A 24,303-nucleotide genomic window follows, 5' to 3' on the forward strand; every position below is an offset into this window, starting at 1 on the left:
TATTTATACGTTGTATGAAAGCTTATTTAGACCAAATTGAAGCTTTTGTTTAACCATCGATGCTTACCTGGGTAATTATTCAACTGCAAAGCAGCTTTCGTACAACACATGACGGATTACCGAAACGAGCATTTGCTGCCAGTGTTTCTGAGCTCATGTTCAACTGCTTGGCATTACATTTTTAAGCGTTCTAACGGAGCAAATGGTTTGTTGGAGGATCATGGAGGAAGCGTCTGTCACGGCACTAAAAAAACTAATTCTTTTTATAGAATTTTTGAAAGAAGGAAATAATGCAGTCAGACAAAGATATCGCAGTCTAAGTAGAGCTAATCCAGGGTTACCTCATACACAGAATATTTTGTATTACACAGATTTTTCGTTCAATCTAGTATACACAATCTGTATGTACAGAATTACAGATTTTCAGCAAAGATACAGAATTTACAGTTTTTTTTTTAATTCAATTTTAAATATTAAATTTATTACACTGCTTGACTGAACCGATTATGCTGTTCCTAAACTTTGTTCTACCGCTCATCAATAACGTCAAATGCACATCAGAAAGTTCTCAATTTTGCAAACTTTCTAATGAGACAAGAATGTTATTGTTGATCATGTTGGGTAACTTATGTTTGGGGAGCTACGTGCAACGATTCGCTGATGCTGACCTTGATGTGGATGATTTTAAAGACAACCGGAAGAAGCCTGAGGATGTGTACGTTGGTATCGATGCAGAACAAGCTGAAAAATGATTGGATGCAGCTTTTGTACCCGTCTATTACTTTTTCTAACGCTTCTGAAAAACCACTTTTATCACAAATTTCTCAGAACAAATTTAATGTTTGGTTGACTCATTTTCTTCACTCGAGACCGAACAGCGAACCAAAATCTATGTTCGAATCTCGTCTCTTTCGTATAAGATTTGAAATAACTAAAGTCGGTAAAGGATAATCAAGCCAGTGGATGACCTGTGCCTATCAAAATAATCGCTAATACACGCACGGTTCCATGGTGTAATGGTTAGCACTCAGGACTTTGAATCCTGCGATCCGAGTTCAAATCTCGGTGGAACCTTTCAAGCCAGCCTCACACTTGTTGTTGTCTCTTTTTTAACATACACATATCAGTGATCGACTTCTGATCGAGTTATATGTAACTTCAGAATGTCATACAATTAAAAAAAGTTCGAGACTCAAGGTTCCACCGAGATTTGAACTCGGATCGTTGGATTCAGAGTCCAAAGTGCTAACCATTACACCATGGAACCGCTTGAAGCAATAGATCAGACGATACCACTGTTAGAAAGAAAAAAATTGGATTGTTATGAACAATTTTATTCTACGTTTCCATGAATGATTAATCGCACGATGGTATTATGTACGTAAAAGTGTAGAATAGGAGTAGAAACTCTCTGATACAGTACTCTTTTCGAGTTTGGTAACACTCTCAAATTTTATGTTACCAAAATCGAACGGAGGCAAGAAACAACTGTCCCCTTTTGACGTAGGACTACTTTTAAGCGGATGATATAGAGGGTAAAATGAAAATCTAGGCATTACCCAAGCATTACTTAATACATCGCAAAGATGTTTGCACAATTGATAGGAAATATTTCTACGCATCTATCACAATGAATAACATTTCATTTTTCTTGAGATGAAAAATTGAATAATTGTGAAATGCCAAGCATTGTCCAAATGCACTATGTGCCACGTCGTGTGCTAAGGCCGGTAGCACACTTAGAACCTCCGCAGACTGCATACTTTTCATCGACCGATAATTTTCGACGGTTTGGCCAAGTGCAAACACCGACCCGACTAAATCGATGCATTGTGCGCGAATGCATACCTTTCCGTACTGATCAAACTATTGGCCGATGAAAAGTCTACAGTCTGCAGGGAATTCAAGGCCACTGTTTCACGAATATCATCAGCAACGACCAACGAGTTTTCATTTGGTTGTCATCAAATGGACAACCATTAGTCATAGCTTTCGTGTAATCGATCCTTTCACAGAAGAGTTATTGAAAGCTGTTTACAATACGATGTATTCTAAAGTGATATCCGAACAATAAAATATATAAACTGATTTTTGTTTGCCTTGGGAAAGCCTGTGTTAATTTAGACGCATTTTTGAGCTCATTTGTGGTTGCGGTCTTTCAGATCGATCATTCAGTTTTCACAAATTCGTGCATGGTTTCTAAATTGAAAGTGGCGTCAAAGTACAACATATTGCAAGTCGAATGGGAAAAAGAAATTTTCCTAAAGCGATAGCTGTGTTCATTGTTATTGCTAGCACCAACACAATCAGTTTCGGATTTTTTGTTGTTGTTCTGCGAAAGATGCTGAATAGTATAATTTGTGAATTATTTGGATGCGTTGGAGACAGTGGCGTCGATTGAAGCTTTTGCACCGGGGGCGGAAAAAGTCCCCCCCCCCCTCAGAAAAGTAGAAACATTCGTGCTCAGGACGAAAGAGTCGATGTACTTCCACCCCTCCGCCAGAAAAGGAGAATCAATCATATTTATTCAATTTATTCATATCTTTTATATCACCCCTAAAATGGTTGTGATTTGATCAATTTTCAAGTTTCAATAATAAATTGAAACTCAAAATATGATCATAATATGATCTCGATCACTTATGGGAATACAGCTCAAGATTCTCCATAAAAACCTTTATTTTTTTGTACGATGTCATGTTTAAGTAGTTTTTTTAGGTGGTTCCATGGTGTAATGGTTAGCACTTTGGACTCTGAATCCAACGATCCGAGTTCAAATCTCGGTGGAACCTGTAATAGAAAGAATCTTTTTGACGTAGGACTACGTCTTTCATTTCTATACCGGGGTGTAATATCAAAGTTTCGAAAACGAAAGCGTTACGCCGGAGACCGAGATTTTGAGCGTTAATAGCTCCTAAACAACTGAACGAAATGGTATGATAAACACTTCATTCGAAAGATAAAATGTCTACGCGTTATATACTTGTTACTTTTTGATCCAAAACCTTGTTTCAATAGTCTTAAAATTGCTTTCAAAACAGGCTATTGAAATCACCAATCGGTATATAAGCGAGCGGCGCTCGGAAATCCACTCAGTTCTAATTGAACAGCGATTGGAGCATGTTGTCGCTGTTGCGGTGAAGCTCTTTATTTTTCATGAAAGCGCGGATGAACGGTGTCACCAAGAGCCTGTTTGTGCACCCTAGGCCAGAAGGGAATCTATCAGGAGGAGAGTGATGCCACAAACGGTTCCCTGGGAAGACATCGCTACACACACATACACGCGCGGCTATTAACAGGTGGTTATCGAGTTGGCATTAACCACTGGTGGGCTTCCAGTATCGAGGAAAATGTGGAAATATCTAATCGTTACTGAAAATAATCTGCCAGTTCCTTTGGGAATTTTCAAAATATATTCATGTGAAAGAGTTTAATTGAATGTTTTCTATCCATGTAACACTGTGACCAAATATGTTTCAATCAAGTGCTATTAACAGGTGGTTATCGAGTTGGCATTAACCACTGGTGGGCTTCCAGTATCGAGGAAAATGTGGAAATATCTAATCGTTACTGAAAATAATCTGCCAGTTCCTTTGGGAATTTTCAAAATATATTCATGTGAAAGAGTTTAATTGAATGTTTTCTATCCATGTAACACTGTGACCAAATACATTTGGTTTTGTGGTTTTTCAATCAATCGCAATTAACAGGATAGCTTCAGAAGATTATTCTTCCCCATCAGTAGGATATTTCCGTATCCAATATTGTATGCGCCCGCAATCGATTATTGCTCAGTCGCCGAAAGTTCCGAGCTCAGAGAGTTCATTCCCCTCTAGTTTGCCTTCCAAATTGCCATCGTAAACCACACCTTCTCTCGATTCAATCACACACAAAAAGCATACTTAAGCGATATTCTGGTGGTGAGACACATTCATTTTTCGTGAGGACATCGACAAGACAACATCGTTGCCTAACGTGCTGGAGGAGGTGGACGGCGAAGGATCGACACATACACGCGCAGAATTCTTTCCGTTCGGATGCCATACAGCATCGAGAAAGTCCCGGAAAGATCTAATCATTGCTGGAAAATGATCTGCCAGTTCCTCTGGGAATTTAAAAATACATTCATGTGAAAGAGTTTATTTGAATGTTTTCTATCCATGTAACACTGTGACCAAATTTTTTTCAATCAAGTACTATTAACAGATGGTTATCGAATTAGCATTAACCACTGGTGGGCTTCCAGTATCGAGGAAAATGTAGAAATATCTAATCGTTACTGAAAATAATCTGCCAGTTCCTTTGGGAATTTTCAAAATATATTCATGTGAAAGAGTTTAATTGAATGTTTTCTATCCATGTAACACTGTGACCAAATATGTTTCAATCAAGTGCTATTAACAGATGGTTATCGAGTTAGCATTAACCACTGGTGGGCTTCCAGTATCGAGGAAAATGTGGAAATATCTAATCGTTACTGAAAATAATCTGCCAGTTCCTCTGGGAATTTAAAATTACATTCATGTGAAAGAGTTTATTTTAATGTTTTCTATCCATGAAACACTGTGACCAAATACATTTGGTTTTGTGATTTTTCAATCAATCGCAATTAACAGGATAGCTTCTGAAGATTATTCTTCCCCATCAGTAGGATATTTCCGTATCCATTATTGGATGCATAAAACCTTGTGGCTCCAACGTAACGCTCTCGTTTTCGAAGTTCTCCAAATATTCATTCATTCAGAATGAATTCAGATTCAACTTCAAACAAATGATCTCTAAATCAACGATAGTCCTACGTCACCCTTGCGGTTATACCATAGATATAACCCACTTCCTGTTTTTTCGGTATCTGTATGACCATTCTTGGTACGTAAGTGGATAGACATGTGAATTATGAAACTACGATTTAATGCGCTCACTTCTTTGTGCATCAATAAAAACAGATACTCAACAAGAGGAACGATATTTCTAGGTTCCACCGAGATTTGAACTCGGATCGCAGGATTCAAAGTCCTGAGTGCTAACCATTACACCATGGAACCATCTGCCTACCAGCGATTACTTTGGTTATATACACAGTTTTTACCGACAATAGGTTTATTTTCAATTTTATGCGTTATCAGAATCATCAATATCCGTTCGTAATAAATTGAGTTATTATGGGAATTTCTAAAGTGGCGCTTTTTCAGAAGTACCTAGTCCTACGAAAAATGGAGACTAGTGTCCAAAATAAGGCCTTGTTTATTACTTTTATTTCATTTGGTGGTCCTTGAAAGAGCCGATTTTGTGCGTGATTTTGTAGAAGCAATCGAATTGTGGTCATATCTCAAAAATTGGTTCCTTGGGCTGATGCCACACACAGTTGCAAGAAGACAATCTGGAATTTTCAAATCAACTTTTGGCTTTTAACCCCTTAGCCTACGATTTAACAAAAATTACAGGAGGTTGTGTTTAAGACACGACCGCAGTGTTGACGTAGAACTACGCTGTAGTTCAATTCAAGTCGCTTGTTTATAACTGCGGATATTATTTTAAAGTGTTACGAAAATTTTGAAATAACCATTCTACCAGTTTGGTCGCCCTGAAATGTTTTTTCATTGTAGAATCATTTGACGATAAATGTTTGATGATTCATTCTTGTGCCTCGCAGAACAATACATGCTCGAGATAAGCGCAGCTGTCATCCTTAGTGGAGAAAGTTTTGCTACTGGCAAGCGAAACATATAACATTCCAGAACGACATTTACTTTCTTGGTGACTAAATAAACGAAATAAACTCTATCTGTTAATCTCAACAACCTCGAAAAGAGTAGCACTGCTTCATTATGATCAAGATTAGCGCAAATGCAATCCTAGTTGAAAGCAGTTTTGCGACTGGCACGCGAGCCCAAATAAATTAATAATTTAATATAACTTATTAAATAACTTGGTATTCTCCAAATAATTTTTTGGTGCACAACCTTAACATCTGCTTCACAATAACGTCAGTTCAATGCATTGAAGACAGAAAACAAACAATGTTAACTGCTTGGAAAAAGGCTGAATATTTGCTTCTGCAGAGATTCATTACTAATACCCTAGCGTAAATATTTCCCTCCCGCTATCTCCTCTCCTGTTTATATTTATCATTACGACTGCATAATTTGCAACACCAAACAATCGTCAACAATAGCATAATAAATAGGCTATTGTTGCATCGTTACAGGGCCAATGCACACGGGAGCAGATACAAATGGCGTTTCAGCGTAGCGAAGATGCACTATTTTTACGTACGGTTTATGAAACACGCACGTACGCACACAAATATCCATATATCGATGGCTTGAAGCAGCTAAATATACACACAGTTATCTCCGTTTTGCGCTCTTCTCAACAGAAGGCCTTTCTGTGAATATTGCCAGTCTAGATTAGCTCAGCTGTTATCCTTTGTGGAGAGAGTTTTCCTACCGTCATGCGAAACCAAATCATTGACAAAATTCCAGAACATTTATATTCTTGGTGAGCCGTAGATAGCGTAGCTTGATGATTCCCCACACAATTGTGTAGCTCAGAACCTTGATGCAATGGCATCAGTTTTATGCAATGATTACAATGCCAGAGACATCAGCGAGTGAGTAATTTAGTCGCGTCCACAGCTCAATCCGAAACTAAGACATGTAATGACGCAAAACAAGGAAGAACAAGCGATATTCATTGCTTTGAATACAGAACGATACTGAAAATTTGCCTTCCTGCCTTGCTTGAGATTTTAAACTTCTTCGGTTCATTCGTCTCTAACCTTCAAAAAGGCCCTTGGAAAACTTTACTTTATCCACTATAATACTCCTCCACCCCCATTGCCTTGAGAAAGGCATTCGATCCCTCGCCGTCCAGCTCGCGCAGAAACGATATTGTTCAGTCGATTTCCTAACGAAGAATGAAAGTTTGTCTCAGCGAGATCCACTGTTTATATTCTAGACAAATATTCCCCTTCGTTCTCTTCTTCTTTTCCTTTTTTCACGGAGACTTTACATCTTACGATTTCCCCTTCGTTTCTCGTCGATAAGTTGCTCGTTATTGACAGCTCTGTCCAGGAAAGCACACAAAGGACAGACCTAATGTATCAGGAAATGGGAATGCTTCCAATTTTCATCAATTTAAACCATATACAGACTATGGGATTGTAATGTATAGCATATCAAACAAATCTTAGGGAATTTCCGATTCGTTTGGTATGTAACTCGCCAAAATCCGTTCGCGGCAAAAATAGTTATTAAAGTTAACTTTATTTCATAAAAACGTGACCTGTTTTCTGATTCGACACTCTTAATGAAGTACGTAGTTCTACGTCAAAAAGCAGACCAAATGCAAGCACTGCGATGGGTCACGCATCGCGTAATTTCACTACTATCTTCGTCTTCTGTAGAAGTCTTGAACCACTGCGACCATTAGTACGATCTATTGTAGTGATTTCACCACTATGCTGAGCGTCGTAGCGCATTCTGATGAAACGCTAACCTAGCGGTCTAGGCGACTGGGTTCTCTTTGTTTATGGAGAGAAACATCTGTTCCATTCCACGTCTAACTTCCTACTCTTCTCTCTTTATTCTTCTTCTTTTAACGATAACATTATTCGTCTTAATTTCTACCGACAAACTTCAGGTAGAGTTTTTCTATTCTGTTACCAACTGTAATTATCATTCTACCTAGCTTATGATTCATGAAATTTTCCATTTGTGTGGAAAATTCCGCTATTCTTACTTGAGAATCCTTATCTTCGGAAGAAAAAATGTTTTTTCGTGTGCTGAAGGGTGAAATGAACAAATAAATGCATTTTATTCAATAGCTTTACAATTTTTGTATGTATGGGAGCAGACATCTCTTTCTTTCAGACTGGACGTCAGCTTGGAAAAAAAATGTCCAAACGATGTCACCGGGAATCGAACCAAGGCCGGCTGGAATGCAAGGCTATGGAAGTATGAAGTAGAGCTTCTTTCCACAAGGGCCTTTCTTAGGGCTATAGACGAACGAACCAAATACACCCATACCTCGCTTAACGGCGTAGATACGTTCCACGAAACATGGCCGTGAAGCGAAAAGCCGTATAAGAAATCAATTATTCTAATACAAATTCATACAAATTCAATCGGATCGGTTCTAAATACGGAAAATATGTAACATGGTTTATCATTCAAAATACATATTATCTTTTTATTTCATTTGTACGTAAAATAATAACAGACTCCCAAAACCAACAATAATCTATAAACAAAAATGAAACAACTTCATGTTCCATGAATTATGTATTAATATCGACATCGAAATTTTTTTTTTTGCCGTTATAGCGAAACATTTTAGGCCGTAAATCGAAAAAAAGGCGTGGGCCGCTTATGGTGAAGAGGGCCGTTATGGCGAAATGCCATTTAAAGAGCGGCCGTATAGCGAGGTATGGGTGTATGGAATGGACAGCACAACGAACGGACGTCATTCATGCCTAATGTTGATTTCACAAACATATACATACATAGCTCGACACGAGAATGGAAGATATTGCGAAACGGCAGAGCAATTTCGTTCACATTCACTACACACCCTTTAGTCGTAGTAATATTCTCATGCACAATGATACACGATGCATATTTGTTATTGGTGTTTTGCCACATTTGGGGATGGGAATATGAATAAATAAACCAAGTTTTTTTTTGCTTTTTTGATTCCTGATTCCAATGTCTCTGTTTAGGGTGAACCTAAAAGATAGAGACCCCAATTCAAACGGGTGTACCCAATTCAAACGGGTGTACTACTGAAAATTACCACTTTCTCTGTTCTTTTACAATTTGATTCACATACTTTGTTCCATCATCAAAATCCGTTAAATTTTTAAGAAATCGAGTTTTTAATATTAAAGCGTGACATTTTTCTGAAGCGGTTTCCAGTAAAACGTAGTCCGAAAACGAATGTACAGTCAATTTATAAAATTTTCTAACGAACAATTTTGATTACCGCGCTATTTATCATTGGTGGAAACGCTGCCTTTTTGGTTATTATCAAGGTGGTGATACTTAAATTATTTCTTCAAGTGGTTCCATGGTGTAATGGTTAACACTTTGGACTCTGAATCCAACAATCCGAGTTCAAATCTCGGTTGAACCTGAAGTGTCTGACTCTTTTCTTACTTGCAGGGAAGATTTTGAGCGATACTACGTTAACTTACTTACTTTCTTTACTCATTTACTTACTCACTATACACCGGTTAATTAAGAAGAGTCACAATCAAAATTTGGGTAGGGCAACTTTTAAAATTGATGATTTTCTTCTTTTAATTATGTGGTAGCTGAGCCGGCAAACTTCGTCCCGCCCAATATGATTTTTTTTGTTATCCTTACCTTCAAACATTCACGTTTCCTTACTAAGCAATCGTTCATGGGTTCAATCGCAGAACTGTTCTTCTAATCGATCCTTTACAATTTCCTTTTACTAGAAATTCAAATCAAATTCAAGTCAAATTTCTATTAATGTGGTAAAGCGCTACAGACAAACATGTTACAAACATACATAAATACAAACATAATAACTATCTAAAACTAAGGGAAGCTAGCAGGATACTTATTTCATTTAATTTCAAAAGACGAATTTAACAAGTTCCATTAGCTAAATATTCATTTATTTATTTCGTCAAACCAGCGTAGACTACATATGCTGGCCAAATATTATAGTGACGGTAAATTTAACTATATCTCATTCTATTCAGAAAGTCTTTAAGCAATGACCTTGACATGGTTACATCAATTATTTCACTGTGGTCGTTACAGAGGCTCATCATACGATTAATACGACTATATTTGGCGTAATTTTTTCTTCGGTAATCTAAGTAGAAAATGAGTTTCTAATGGGTGCGTAAAAAATTTGGTTTCCCAATATTTCTATTGAGTCCACTCGTTGTGATATGGTGTCAATAATAAATGGAATCATCAATCAATAATAAAAATTGTTTTGTACAGAATCACTTCTGTCTTCGTGTGAAGTTATGTAGGGGGACCATACAATATTACAGTATTCGAGAATTGATCTGACGTATTTAACGTACAATGTTTTTACTGTGTACGGATCCTGGAAATGGTAGCTAAAGCGTTTGATAAAGCTCAACATATTATTTGCTCTATGGATGATTGTATTATAATGATCAACGAAAGTTAGTTTCGAATCTAGGACCACACCTAAGTCTCTTATTCGTTGACATCTGTTTATGGGTTGATCTCCCAGCTTCACACCTTTTTTCCTTTTTTGGTGTGAACCACTGCGTCCATTATTTTGAACTGCACCCAGGTTTTTTTACGCGGATTTTCCAATTAACGCGGTTTTTTACGCGGATTTTCCAATTAACGCGTGTAGGCCAGTGCAATATCACATCTCCCCCTCAGCTCACATTTTTCTTTTATGTTCCCTCAGAGCATATTACGGTAATTTGTGCTTGTAACGGAGTTTAGCGCTTATGAAGGAAATTAGTGCCGCACCTTATCACGATTCTTACGTGGATTTTAGATGTTAGGTAACGGGTAGCTCACCGGGCTGTAAAACGGGGCGGGGTTTTTACGGGCAGCGATTCGTGTATGGATTTCCCTGTCTACTTAGCTCTGGACGGTCCAACAGTGGTACTGCACGTGCCTCGGCAGTAGAGTGTACAAATCACAAGGGAATCTTCTAGCAACAGCAGATGTCCTCATTCGTGAGGAAAACCGAACTATAGCTACCAGTATCCAACAGAATTGTAGGAAAAATCTACGGGTTTTCGGAAGCGAGTAACACTCAACTTTTTCCTTCCGTTCTACGTAAGGATAGTCCCATTTGATATCTATCATTAGGTGACATGGTTTTTGACGTGGGACTACGTCTACGACCGGAGTATATGGGGGGTAAAATGAAAGCTTAAACGCAGAACATGCAGGAAAAAATGAAAGATTCCAAATGCTTATAACTCGAACATTTCTTACTGTATCGGAAAGATGTTTGCATCACTTGATAGGGAATATTTCTACGCATCTATCGCAATCAATAAAATATTATTTATTATTAGATAAACAATTGAATATCTGTATAATGTTAAGTGTTATCTAAACGCCCTAACTACTTCGTTTCGATTAGCCCGATTTACAGTTTCCCCAACACAGCCATCATAACCAAGCCGCGTTGGGGAAATCGGCATTGCAAATACATGAAAGTGTGGGAATTTTTGTTCTCACCGAAATGTGTTCCCTAACACAGACTTCAAAACCAAGCAGTGTTGGAGAAATCGGCATTGCAAATACATGAAAGTCGGGGGTATTTTTGTTCTCACTGAAATGTGTTTCCCTAACACAGACTTTAATTCCAAGGAGCGTGGGAAAATTGACATTGCAAATACATAAGTCGGGGGTATTTTTGTTCCGACTGAAATGTGTTTGCCTAACACAGACTTCAAAACCAAGGTGTCTGGGGAAATCGGTTTTGCAAATAAACGCAAACTGCAAGTACTTTTGTACTTGCTTGCCTTTGTGCAGGCTAGAATATGTTTCCTGAACACGATATAAGTTGTAGTTGTTGATTCATGCAAGCCGGGGGTAGTTCTGCACCCACATGTTTTTTTTTGCACTCCGAAAAGTGTTTTCCTAACACGGATTACAAAAACGGGTACGAACCCAACGCTTTGGCTCGGTTATTCAAGATTGCTTTGAAGGATATGCCTCCATATCTTCTACTCACTAAATTTCTGGCATTGTGTACCTGAATTTCATCAAATCAAACAAATTCGCGGTTAGAGAAGTACGTACACTTGAGAGATGCAAACTTCAGAGGGAAATGTAAAAAAAAATAATCGTTTGATAATTATTCCGTTCACATATTTTGTCCTAGGCATCATACCAAACGTAAAAGAGCTGTCATTAAATTTACTTGTAACGTAGAACATAATCTATCACAATGCATGAATTGACTCTACATGGTATTTATTCAATCTCTTTACTCACAAAGCAAATATTTTGAATTCGATTGAATTCGGAAGTTGTTTCATGCAATCAAAAATTTAATCAATACAAACAAATTATTGCTAAGCTAAGCTAGTCGCACGTTAACTTTGCGGTTATATCATTGATATAACGCACCCATTTTTTTACGCGGATTTTCCAATTACTATTACGAAATTACGAATTAACGCGGGTCTTTTACGCGGAATTTACAATTAACGCGGTTGTTTTTACGAGGTCGTATCCCCCGCGTAAAAAAAAAACTGGGTGTATTGTGGTATGCCCAATTTTTCCTACTGCGCTTCAAGCTTATCTACTGCTTATTGATGAAGAATTAAACTGAAAGCTCTAGCGAGGTAGGTGCCAATTAGGAATAATCTGTTTAATGAAATTTATAGTCCTGATCGGTGACACTGAACAAACTTCTTTGGGCTCCAGAATAGCCTTACAAGGTGTTGAAGTCTGCGTCTTGTTAGTGCTCCGCAATTGCAGAGCAAATCGTCCGAGGTTTCGCTTTCGGTATTACAAAAGCGACAAATATCATCTTGCACTAAACCTATGTTTTTGAGATGGTATTTACTCGGACAATGTCCTGTTTTAAGACCAGTGAATGTGCCGAAGTGTTTCTTATTAAGACTCAGCAATTGTTGAGTAATTCAAATTGTTCAATAGTGTTCCTCTTCTTGTAAAACACATAAAAGTGCATTTTCTCACGTTGAGCTGTAATAAACTCTTAGTGCACCAATTATAGAAGATGTCAACTTCATTTTTGAATGTTTGAGAGTCTTCTTCATTCTTTATTTCCATATACAGTTTCATATCATAGAAATTTTCTTGACAGGCCTTGGGAAAGCTTTGGATCTGAAGTTGAGACTATGATTACGTCAATGTCGATACGGACAGAAACATTGTTTTTTTTACAGTTTTCGCTAATTTATAATGTTCGATTAATAGAAATTCGTGTCTGCAACAGAGTCAGTTCATTTTTGTTTTTCGTTCGAACCTTTGTAGGGGTATGAGGTGGGTCATCATCCTCATCATCATAATCATCTGCTTGATAAGGGCCTTAACACTGTTAAGAAAATCGCAAACATCATTAACAAATTAAGGGAGTATACTAGTCTAGAAATTTGAAAAAAATCAAAAAAAATTTCCTTCAAATTTCTGTATTTTAGGCACTCTAGAAAGGACTTATCGAAAATCCTATTACTTACCGAGTTAGAGCCATTTTAGTGATGCGATATCCAACCTAAAGGGTGTGTCACATCAAATTGCATCACGGAAAAAACGCTGTAGAAATTTAATTTTTAGGAATTATATCTTCAGCTTTCGCTTATAATCAGATAAGAGTGTATAGATCACGTTGGCCAAGCTTCACTGTCAATTTTTCGTAAATTTGGAAAAATGTCGTCGAACGAAAAAGAGCGTCGTGAATTAATCCTGCGCACTCATTTCGAGAATCCGGAGTTGTCACATCGGGACATCGGTAAGATGCTGGGAATCGTCCAATCCACGGTCAGCAGAGTACTAAAACGATACTTCAAGAACCTAACCATCGACCGGAAGGTGAAGAACGGCAAAAATGGATGCTCCGTCAGTGAAAAAGATCACAAGCGCGTAGTTAAGCATTTTAGACGTGATCCGAGAAGTTCGGTCCGGGATGTCGCCAATAAGCTGAATTTGTCAAGTTCATTCGTCCAGCGGACCAAGCAGCGGGAGGGCCTGCGTACATACAAGGTTCAGAAGGCTCCTAACCGCGACGAAAGGCAAAACATGGTGGGGAAGACGCGAGCCCGGAAGCTGTACACCGAAATGCTGACGAAGCCGCATTGTCTGGTAATGGACGACGAAACCTACGTCAAAGCGGACTTTCGTCAGCTGCCGGGCCTGTTGTTCTTCTCCGCAGAGGACAAATTCAGCGTTCCGGAGGAGATTCGCAAGCAGAAACTATCCAAGTTTGCCAAAAAGTACATGGTGTGGCAAGCGATCTGCTCTTGCGGAAAGCGGAGCGCCCCCTTCGTGATGACCGGCACGGTAAACGGGCAGGTTTACCTTAAGGAGTGCCTACAGAAGCGCTTACTACCACTATTGAAGCAGCACGAGGGCCCGACCATCTTCTGGCCGGATCTCGCTTCGTGCCACTATTCAAAGGACGTGTTGGAGTGGTACGAAGGCAACGGGGTCACCTTCGTGCCAAAGGAAATGAACCCGCCCAACGCGCCGGAGCTTCGCCCAATAGAGAAATATTGGGCGATTATGAAGCAGGCCCTCCGGAAGAACCCAAAAGTTGTCAAATCGGAGGCGGACTTCAAGAGAAAATGGATTTCTGTTCAAAAAAAAAAAAAAAATAAAAAAAATGAGTGGGTTATATCTATGATATAACCGCAAGGTTGACGTGGAACTACCTTAGCTTAGCAATCATTCGTTTGTATTGATTAAATTCTTGATTGAATGAAACAGTTTCCAAATTCAATTGAGTTCAATATATTTGCTCTGTGAGTGAAAAAAATGAACAAATGCCGTGTAAAGTCAATTCATTTATTGTGATTGATTGTTCTTCGTTACAAGTAAATTTAATGACGGACCTTTTACGTTTGGTATGATGACTAGAACAAAATATATGTACGGAAGAATTATCAAACGTTTGATGAACCAGCCTAAGGCTGAAAATCTTTCCAATAAAGACAAAAAAAATATTATCAAACGATTATTTAATTTTACATTTCCCTCTGAAGTTTACATCCCAAAAGTGTACATACTTCTCGAATCTCGAATTTGCTTGAAACTGGGAAGTTCATTCGCTTCTAGTGGCTGCACGATTTTCCCAGGTTCCTAAGTTTAGAAGATCATGTTAGGACAGACATATTCCACTCTGCACAAAGGCAAGCGAGGACAAAAGTACTCGCAGTTTGCATTTATTTGCAGAGCCGATTTCCCCAGAAACCTCGGTTTTGAAGTCTGTGTTAGGGAAACACATTTCAATCGGAACAAAAATACCCCCGATTTGTATGAATTCGCAATGCCGATTTCTCCACGCTTCATGGATTTGAAGTCTGTGTTAGGGAAACACATTCCAGTCGGAACAAAAATACCCCCGACTTGCATGAATTTGAAATACCGATTTCTGTAGGCACCTTGGTTTAGAAATCTCTATTAGGGAACACATTTCTGTGGGAACAAAAGCTCCCCCTACTTTCGTGTGTTCTTCTTCTTCTTTTTGGCTTTAAGAGGGTTTAAACTTTTCAGTTCACTCGCCTCTAGGCTCTTTCGTGTGTTTGCAATGCCGATTTCGCTGCTTGGTTTTAAAGTCTGTGTTAGGGAACATTTTTCGATGAGAACAAAAGTCCCCCTACTTTCATGTATTTGCAATGCCGATTTCCCCAAGGCTGCTTGGTTTTGATGGCTGTGTTAGGGAAACCGTAAATCGGGCCAATCAAAACGATGCAGTTAGGGCGTTTAGATAACGCCTAATATTTTACAGTTATTCAATTGTTTATCTGATGAAAAACAACATTTTGTCAGTTGCGATAGATGCGTAGAAATATTCCCTATCAAGTGATGCAAACATCTCTCCTATCCAGTACGAAATGTTCGAGCTATAAGTATTCGAAATCTTTCATTTTTTCCTGCATGTTCTGTGTTTAGGTTTTCATTTTACCCTCCATATATTCCGGTTAGACGTAGTCCCACGTCAAAACTACAACCTGACGTTGTACAGAACCTTATGGACGTGGTAAAGAGGAAGGTGCGAGCATACGGGCTTGGACTCAAAGTATGAATAAAAAGAAAATGACAAAAGTTGTTTAATAGTTTTTATTTTACTGTCTAAAATTGTCAAAAGGATCGGTCTACTGGGCGAATTTCTACAGCGTTTTTGCCATGGTGCAATTTGATGTGACACACTCTTTAGTGCGGCCATAACAATGAAATTCAAACGCGTTTTTCTCGAAACTAGTTTTTTTTAAAAATTGGCGTACACGATATCTCAAGTTCTACTGAACCGATTCGTGTCGAATTTATATGGATACAATCTACAGGCATCTCCCTATCGCATGAACCTCTAAAAAATAAAAAATAATATTTTATAATTTTTACTATTTTCAAAAAATCGGGTAACGTAAGAAAAAATGTTTTAAACCGCATTTTGGTTTTCAAACGGCCGCCATTTTGTCAAAAAAAAATGTTTTTGACTAGTCCGAGGTTCATGCGATAGCGGCATCTTTACTGATTCAGAATCTGTTCGATTTTTTTGTTTCAGATAACCAGAAGGGCTGGAATCGTGTACGCCATGGCACAACTTTTTTTTTGAACCCCCTCACTTCATCAGCTCTTAACTATTCTAGTTATGCACATTTTTTCTGCGTTCAATTTTTGTTTTATTGTTGAAAGATATAATTATTATTGTAATGATATAATGGATAGTAAAAATATTCTTCGTTTTATTTTTTCGGAGCTCGAAAAAACGCCCGAAATTCGTTTCTCTACACTATAATACCCCCTCAAATGAACAAAAGTGGTCCCAAATAAGAGCCTTGAGGAACTCCAGATGTGAGAAATATTGATTTCGAAATTTTCCCATTGAATCTTACTTTTGAAAGTTGTAAAGTTTAGTTGATTACTCCAAGTGGTTCCATGGTGTAATGGTTAGCACTTTGGACTCTGAATCCAACGATCCGAGTTCAAATCTCGGTGGAACCTGAAGTTTGTGACTCTTTTCCTACTTGTGGGTAGAGTTTTTGAGCGATACTACGTTAACCTTACTTATTTACTTACATACATACACAAGCTTTTAAAATTTGAAGCATTTCTTCTTTTAATTATGCATTTCAAAAACCCGAATATTCCAAGCAAGGAGGAGCAAAGAATCAACATTTTGATCGCGCATTCGATCATTCTGAAGGCGCCTCATAAAATATTGTAGTTTTAAATCGAAATGCTACTTTCGCCCTCTGATACCATCTATGTATCAATGCAAGAATCTGTTCACCCCTAGAGGCGAATGAACTGAAAAGTTTAAACCCTCTTAAAGCCAAAAAGAAGAAGAAGAAGAATCTGTTCACCCCTTGCAGAAAACAAATGTTTACAATTTTATTATTCTTCTGCATATCCTATAGTTATACTTAGGTGCGTATTCTATCAAATTCCTTTTAAAAATCCTATTCAATTTGAGCGTGGAAAGTGTCACCCATATCTGGGTGACGGGGCGACGAATGTGTGAAGCCGTAAAATTTGTGTGCATAATACATATACACGCCCATGTCAGTTTCAAACAAACCAAGAGTACGAATCGATAACATTTGTGTGTCGATAAAAATGAAATCCATTCCGCTTTCTAAGAAAAGAGAGAGCTGTTCTAGACTAGGTTCCACCGAGATTTGAACTCGGATCGCAGGATTCAAAGTCCTGAGTGCTAACCATTACACCATGGAACCGATCTGTGAAAAAGTGTCGAAAAATTGCCTTCTTAAAGTGCACATTGATCGCACCGCCACTATTCGCTTGCGCCAGCAGGTAGACAACCGAGTTGACAAACATCTCTCTTTCTCTGTTTCGTTTGGATTTTCGTTTTTTTTTGTCTTTAGCTCTGCCATTCCTCTCGCGGTGGACCATCGGTGAGGAGCAGGCGCGAAGCTTCCTGCGCATCCGTCGCACCGGAAAGCGCCGCTCGGGTGGTTCCATCACGGCCGAATGCTGCACCCGGGTGGGCTGCACCTGGGAGGAGTACGCGGAGTACTGCCCTTCGAACAAACGCATCAACCGCTACCGGAAGTAGAGGTGGCACCGAGACCTAATGGCCTAATGTTCGGATCGGATCGTGTGTATATCATCAGGACAAAGAACGTGTGACGTGTTGTGTTGGTTTGTGGCGCAAATTATTAATATATTTGTTTTTACTCGGGAATGATATGATAATGATACTCCGGGGAGTTCTCTTAAGTCTTTTTCCTCTTCGAAAGTCCTTCCTGGAAGGGGGTTTGAGCGAAGAAGTCGCTCTGGTAGCGCAGCCAGAAGTACGAGACTCCGATTGCGCAGTACACACTGGTTGCCATCAGGGGCACGAAGGGGAGTTTCTGGCTCAGTCCGAACCCGGGATGGATGATGTTCTCGTACAGGGACAGCATCACGAAGCCGAACAGATACAGCCGTTCCAAGGTGGATAGGAACTGACCGCCGTGTATTTTACGGTACAACAGAATGCTGATTCCGGTGTGCACCACGAGCATGGCGTGTTTAATCAGCACGAGCTCTGGTTTGAAGAGCAACGGGAAAAGGGAGTAGTGACCAACAATGCTAAGGAATATGGTCCATCGCGCATCGGTTCGGTTCGTTATGGCGAGGATTGTGAGTGGGATAGTAACCATCAGAATGGCCTTCTCATGAACATGCCATCCGAACATGAAAGACGAACAAGCGCAGAGAATGATGGCACGGATGAAATTCTGACCAAGATTCGGAGAGTGCTTCAAGGTCCACAATTTGTACAGTGTTGGAAGCATTGCCAGGGCGCTTAGCGTGAACGTGACCGATGGGGGAATGGACGGCAGGATAACATGGTTAAACGTTTGCACTAGACCACCCGTGTTCGATCCAGTTGGCGGTTTTCTCCCCAACCCAATCGATAGCACTTTATCGGCAAAGTTGTAAAGAGCCCAAAAGTTTGGGGCCCAATAAGCGTGAGTCAGTCCTCGCTTGAACGGAAACAATCTCGAGAGCACCTGTAATGAAAACATATCTTAGCCAATTCAAAAGCAATGCGCGCGGTCCAGGTTACACGTACCTGCGGAATGTGTTTGTAGAATGGTCCAAACGAGAGCAAACAAACCACGCCGAGTATGAGCCCCAGCTTTATTAGCTTAATTAACGCTCGACCATTGCAGAAGCAATAAAATCGCAGCAAAAATACGACATAAACCGGCGCTACGTAAATGAAGATATGTTTGAGGTTTAATAGCGCGGCGAAGAATAGCGCTGATGTGAGGTAATTTTCCGTCAGGACATAACTAACACTTAGCAGCAGGAATCCAAACAGGAAACCATTGTACTGGAAGTGGATATGGTCCACCATGAAAAGACCAATATTGCACAGCAGCAGGGCGGTTCCAATCGTGAAGTCCCTGTTCGACTTCGCAAGTTTAGCGAAGCATCTTTTCACGCCAAAAGCGAACATTAAATCGGCCACTATAACTGAAAATCGCTGGAAAAGCACCGTATTCATGGAGGAGTAGTTTAAATTCTGAACCTCCAGCATGGCTGAGTCGAAATACGCCGCCACCTGGGACAGAGCCCACTCGAAGTAGGCGAAAAACGGTGGATAATCGAGTGTCCATTCGCTGGTGGCATCGTAGTACCACCTGGAGAGCGGTCGGCTGTGGGTGATGGCCATCCAATTCCGGTGCACCTCGAAATCCGTCGATCGGCTGCAATCGGGAAACGTGAAGCTGCTTTAATTGTTCCATAATGTAACGGTTAGCACTTGGCTGGATTTCACACTCACTAGGCAGGAATAAAGAACATTTTAATCGCCGAAGCGAACAGAAAAGTGTGCCAAAACATTCTCCCGTTTTCACCGGCGCTGCTCGCTCCTCCACCGATCGATTCCTGATTGGCCTGCCCGGACACGCACACATACGGGTGCGTGCGCGAGCTTGTTTACATTTTTTGCATCACCGATGACACGTCTGACAGTTTGAACTGAGAACTGAACGAAAAAATGCGCACGGCTGACTCGCGTGCGTTAACTTGCATGCAAGGAGTGTTCTTTCAAAATGAACGTTGGTTCGTTGTTTGTTTCCGTGTTGTTAATAAATTCAATAATACATCTCTTCAGCGGCATCCCAACCATACGTTACCTGTCCTCCGAGGGTAGCCCCGCTCCGGGCGCACACGCTCGTTGTTGTACAGCCAGTAGTAATTGCCCTTGAAGAAGTACGTTTTGCCACTGGACACGGACGTGGCTGCGTCTAGATTTGTTGGCACTCCGTACCATCGATCCATCGACAGTGGGTAGCCTTCGTCCAGCGCTTGGGCCGTGTCGTTGTACCGCCAGAACTGATCCCCGGCGAAGAGATACGTTTTGTGGTTTTTGGCTGTGGGAATTGGAAAAATTTCTTTCGAAGGAAAACATGATTGATGGTAGGAAGTGTATCTTACACCAAACCATGGCGGCATCGACTTTTTCCAAACTCTCCGGCAGGCCAAACTCGGTTATCGGGCGGGGCTCCGGATGAAGGTAGTTCAGCTCGTCGAAAATCCAATAATGTTTGCCTGTTGAATAGAACATATTTTAATACTATAGTATTTGATATACGAGACATTGCACAATTGACGATTCTCATAAAAGCAAGCGAACGAAAATAATGTTTTTTTCAACACTTCTGGTATTTTTTCCACTTGTAATGATCGATACAAATTGCTTAAGGTCATTTGTGACTGTATTACGGTCAAATTATGATAGAGGCGCGTATTTATATAAAAAGAGGAAATTATACATGTTCGGAATTTAGCCCCTCCCCCTTTCAATTGTTGTCCTCCAATTTCTAATACGCTTTTGATCACCTCTAATGTGTAAGGAACATGTATTTCAAGTTTGGTAAATATCGGTCATGGCGTTCTATAGATATGGCGGAATATAGTTATAAATACAGCCATTCCATGCCTAACTGAAATAGTGGTTCTCAGATTTCCGTTTTGTTCCTTATCGCAAAATCCCAGAACCTTTCTTTATTTTTGACGTAGAACTACGTCTTTCAGGAAAAGTGCCAAATCAAAAAACAGATCACGTTTTTATGAAATAAAGTTAACGTTAATAACTATTTTCACTGTAAACGAATTCTCATGATTTGCATACCAATCGAATCGGAAATTCTCTAAGATTCGTTTGATATGCTATACGTTACAATTCGCTAATTACTATACGGTTTAAATTAATGAAAACTGGAAGAACTTCACTTTTTCCCATACATTTGTTCTGCCTATTTGTGTGCTAACCCTACCGTATTTCGAATGCGTATAACTCGAACATTTCTTAACAGCTCGGAAAGATGTTTGCATCAATTGATAGGAAATATTTCTACGCGTCTATCACAATTAATAAAATGTTATTTTTCATGAGATGAATAATTGAAGATCGCTTGTCGTTGTGCAGACCGGAATATGTTTCCCATAAACGTACTTTTAAACTGAGAAGCCTGGGAAAAAGTCACAGGAGGGTTGTGTCCGAGACACGACCGCATAGTTGACGTTGGATTATGTTAGGCTATCTGTTGCATGCTGATTTTGGATATGTTCGGAAAATAACATTGTTAAACTTTTCGATAATGAGTTGGTGATCTTGAAAGGAGCGGTTTTATCCGGTTGTTAGGTATTTTTTGTTCAATCCACTAGTGTTCACAACCGAGTGATAATGATAGAAGGATGGTGATTATTCATTGGGTGATGCGTATCACGAGAGAACAAAGTTATCAATTTTTCTCACCAGAAAAAAACGTGTTACTTTATTATAGAGAAAACATATTTGAAATGGAAAAGGTAATTTCATTAATAATTTTTACTTTCTGAGTGTTTATTCAACCCATTTCCATTTTTGCTTTAAACCCAACGAAACACGATGTTACATGCCTCAATGCGAATTTCAGTTGGACTAACAACACCTAATACGATATGTAGAGCATGTGGGAAATCACTTTTTCGAATATACCTTCATTTTTACAATGTTTCTCGTCGTATGAGCTTTCCTTGGGAGAACAAAATCATTCTTCAATCTTCTTATTATTCTTCAATATTTTTATTGGAACGAAAATTAAAAAAAACACTCGTTCATCGCTTCCAACTTATTTGCCAGCACGGTATGCAATCAGCAATGTCCACGCTAATTATAATGAGCACTATCCATTTGTGCGCGCCGTTTAATAAATTATCGACCGCAAGGGTATTGACATGCTGACTTTCCCCACCTTGAATTTGACCTTGAATTTGAAATCTCTGTTATGGAATACATGTCGGTGGGAACAAAAGTTTCCCCTACATTCATGTATTTGCAATGCTGATTCCCCCCAGGCAGCTTGGTTTTGATGTCTCTGATAGGGAACACATTTCGGTGGGAAAAAAAGTTCCCTCTACTTTGATGTATTTGCTATGTCGATTTCTCCGTATCTTCAATTTCGACCAATCAGAACGAGGTATTTCCGTTTGGAGATATTTCGATTGTTTGATTGTAGATTCATATGATATATTATTTTATCCATTGTGATAAATTGTTATGGAGTGCTCAGATCGATTGATGCAAATATCTCGTGAATCCATCAGGAAATAACTGACCAATAATAGTAAGTACATAAGCCGTCGCATGTGTCGTCAATTTTGACCAATCAGAAGTGGGTACTTCCTCTAGGATAAGGGTTGACATTTTTCAATTGTTCGATAGTTAGTTTCATCTATATATATATATATATATATATATATATATATATATATATATATATATATATATATATATATATATATATATATATATATATATATATATATATATATATATATATATATATATATATATATATATATATATATATATATATATATATATATATATATATATATATATATATATATATATATATATATATATATATATATATATATATATATATATATATATATATATATATATATATATATATATATATATATATATATATATATATATATATATATATATATATATATATATATATATATATATATATATATATATATATATATATATATATATATATATATATATATATATATATATATATATATATATATATATATATATATATATATATATATATATATATATATATATAAATGGAGTGATGTCTGTCTGTCTGTCTGATTCTTATAGACTCGGAAACTACTGAACCGATCGACATGAAAATTGGTATGTAGGGGTTTTTGGGGCCGGGGAAGGTTTTCGTGATATTTTGAGACCCCTCCCCCCTCTCTAAGGGGGGCTGCCATACAAATGAAACACAAATTTCTGCATTACTCGGAAATTAACCAAGCAAACGAAACCAAAGTTGGCATGTGAAAGTTTTAGAGTGCAATAAATGTTTCTATGATGGTTAGACAGTCCTTCCCCCACTCAAAGGGGGGGGGGCTGCCATACAAATGAAACACAAATTTCTGCATTACTCGAGAATTAATCAAGCAAATGAAACCAAATTTGTGGAGGTTTTAGGATGCAATAAATGTTTCTATGGTGTTAAGATACTCCTTCCCCCTCTCTTAGGGGTGGCTGCCATACAAATAAAACACAAATTTCTGCATTACTCGAGAATTAATCAAGTAAATGGGCGGGACGAAGTTTGCCGGGTTAGCTAGTGAAATATATTATTTTATCCAAGGTGAAAAATTGTTATGAAGTGCCGAAACTGATTCACGCAAAAATCTCATCACTCCATCATGAAATTACTGAGTAATAAGCGTTTAAAATTGGACAATTTTCACGATGTGATCGTTTTTCGATTTTCAATTTGTACCCCAATATGTTCCCGAAAGACGTAATCCTACGTCAAAACTTCATTTCAGATACTAAATGTGAATGAACTTTCGCGGTTCGAGAACTACGTAAACATGAGATGTACTCGTACAATAATTTCAGATGGAAATGTGAAATACAATGATCGTTTGACAATTTTTCCGTTCACATATTTTGGTAGTCCTAAGCATCATATCAAACGAAAAAGGACGTTCATCAATTTTATTTGTAACGAAGAACATAATCTATTACAAAAATTTCTATGTATCCTAAAATAATATTCACTGAGGAGGCGATCTGGCGTAGTGGTAACATCCATGCCTCTCACGGTAAAGGTCACGAGTTCAATTCTCACTCCCGACATTCTTCCAAAAATGGAAGTAAAAGTGACGAACCAGCCAAATTGAGTTGAAAATCACTATAATGCAGACAAAAAAATAAATAAATAAATAAAATAATATTCGAAGTGGTAAACAAATGGATTGCATATTATAATTGCGTAGTTCTACGTCGAAAATATGCGGTCGTGTCCTAGATGCAACCCCTTACAATTTTTTGTTGGGATTACCATTTCAATTTTAGGGTGGTCCAAAAAATCTATTATTTCCACTTTTGACGTAGGATTACGTTTTTCGGGAACATATTAGGGTACAAATTTAAAATCGAAAATCGAGAATATTTTGATGATGTACTGTATTTTTTTAGTCAAAACATTTCATTCGATACCGATATTGAGGGGATTGCAAAAAATACATAGTCAACCATTTTGTGGCGGCAACCTTTTCGAATTTATGTTGT

The 24,303-nt window shown here is 38.5% G+C and overlaps 3 protein-coding genes and 7 non-coding genes across 10 annotated transcripts in view; 5 read left to right on the top strand and 5 right to left on the bottom strand.

The window, feature by feature from the left end:
• Positions 1-17,874, top strand: part of LOC129778091 (probable insulin-like peptide 7) — a 30,112-nt gene extending 12,238 nt beyond the window's left edge. Inside the window, exon 2 of the mRNA XM_055784765.1 lies at positions 17,564-17,874. Coding sequence (XP_055640740.1) covers positions 17,564-17,754 — 191 coding nt within the window. The 3' untranslated portion in view covers positions 17,755-17,874. The remainder of the gene's footprint in view (positions 1-17,563) is intronic.
• On the top strand, positions 1,003-1,074 carry Trnaq-uug (transfer RNA glutamine (anticodon UUG)). The gene has a single exon. It is a non-coding gene; the product is annotated as a tRNA-Gln (tRNA).
• Positions 1,196-1,267, bottom strand: Trnaq-cug (transfer RNA glutamine (anticodon CUG)). Its single transcript has one exon. It is a non-coding gene; the product is annotated as a tRNA-Gln (tRNA).
• Trnaq-cug (transfer RNA glutamine (anticodon CUG)) lies at positions 2,721-2,792 on the top strand. The gene has a single exon. It is a non-coding gene; the product is annotated as a tRNA-Gln (tRNA).
• On the bottom strand, positions 4,974-5,045 carry Trnaq-uug (transfer RNA glutamine (anticodon UUG)). Its single transcript has one exon. It is a non-coding gene; the product is annotated as a tRNA-Gln (tRNA).
• On the top strand, positions 9,064-9,135 carry Trnaq-cug (transfer RNA glutamine (anticodon CUG)). Its single transcript has one exon. It is a non-coding gene; the product is annotated as a tRNA-Gln (tRNA).
• Positions 16,608-16,679, top strand: Trnaq-cug (transfer RNA glutamine (anticodon CUG)). Its single transcript has one exon. It is a non-coding gene; the product is annotated as a tRNA-Gln (tRNA).
• Positions 17,342-17,413, bottom strand: Trnaq-uug (transfer RNA glutamine (anticodon UUG)). The gene has a single exon. It is a non-coding gene; the product is annotated as a tRNA-Gln (tRNA).
• Positions 17,833-19,638, bottom strand: LOC129778084 (probable dolichyl pyrophosphate Glc1Man9GlcNAc2 alpha-1,3-glucosyltransferase). Its single transcript, XM_055784754.1, has 3 exons — positions 19,477-19,638; positions 18,760-19,399; positions 17,833-18,697 (listed from the first exon to the last, which is right to left on the bottom strand). The coding sequence occupies exons 1-3, from the start codon at positions 19,533-19,535 to the stop codon at positions 17,915-17,917; spliced, it is 1,482 nt and encodes a 493-aa protein (XP_055640729.1). The 5' UTR covers positions 19,536-19,638; the 3' UTR covers positions 17,833-17,914.
• A 124-nt stretch (positions 19,639-19,762) lies between these two features.
• Positions 19,763-24,303, bottom strand: part of LOC129778079 (matrix metalloproteinase-2-like) — a 34,030-nt gene continuing 29,489 nt past the window's right edge. The window contains exons 7-8 of the mRNA XM_055784744.1: positions 20,133-20,246; positions 19,763-20,068 (exon numbers count right to left, since the gene is read on the bottom strand). Coding sequence (XP_055640719.1) covers positions 19,806-20,068; positions 20,133-20,246 — 377 coding nt within the window. The 3' untranslated portion in view covers positions 19,763-19,805. The remainder of the gene's footprint in view (positions 20,069-20,132; positions 20,247-24,303) is intronic.

The sequence above is a fragment of the Toxorhynchites rutilus genome, chromosome 1, assembly GCF_029784135.1.
Source record: "Toxorhynchites rutilus septentrionalis strain SRP chromosome 1, ASM2978413v1, whole genome shotgun sequence".
NCBI classification, from domain to species: Eukaryota; Metazoa; Arthropoda; class Insecta; order Diptera; family Culicidae; genus Toxorhynchites; species Toxorhynchites rutilus.

What these genes read in the sequence shown, in the direction of transcription:
- LOC129778084 (XM_055784754.1), bottom strand. Translation starts at nt 19,535, where the DNA reads ATGTTTTGGCACACTTTTCTGTTCGCTTCGGCGATTAAAATGTTCTTT. An exon ending in ATGTTCTTTATTCCTGCCTA is followed by an intron (nt 19,400 to 19,476) that starts GTGAGTGTGAAA and finishes TCCCGATTGCAG; the next exon opens with CCGATCGACGGATTTCGAGG. An exon ending in TCTACAAACACATTCCGCAG is followed by an intron (nt 18,698 to 18,759) that starts GTACGTGTAACC and finishes TTTTCATTACAG; the next exon opens with GTGCTCTCGAGATTGTTTCC.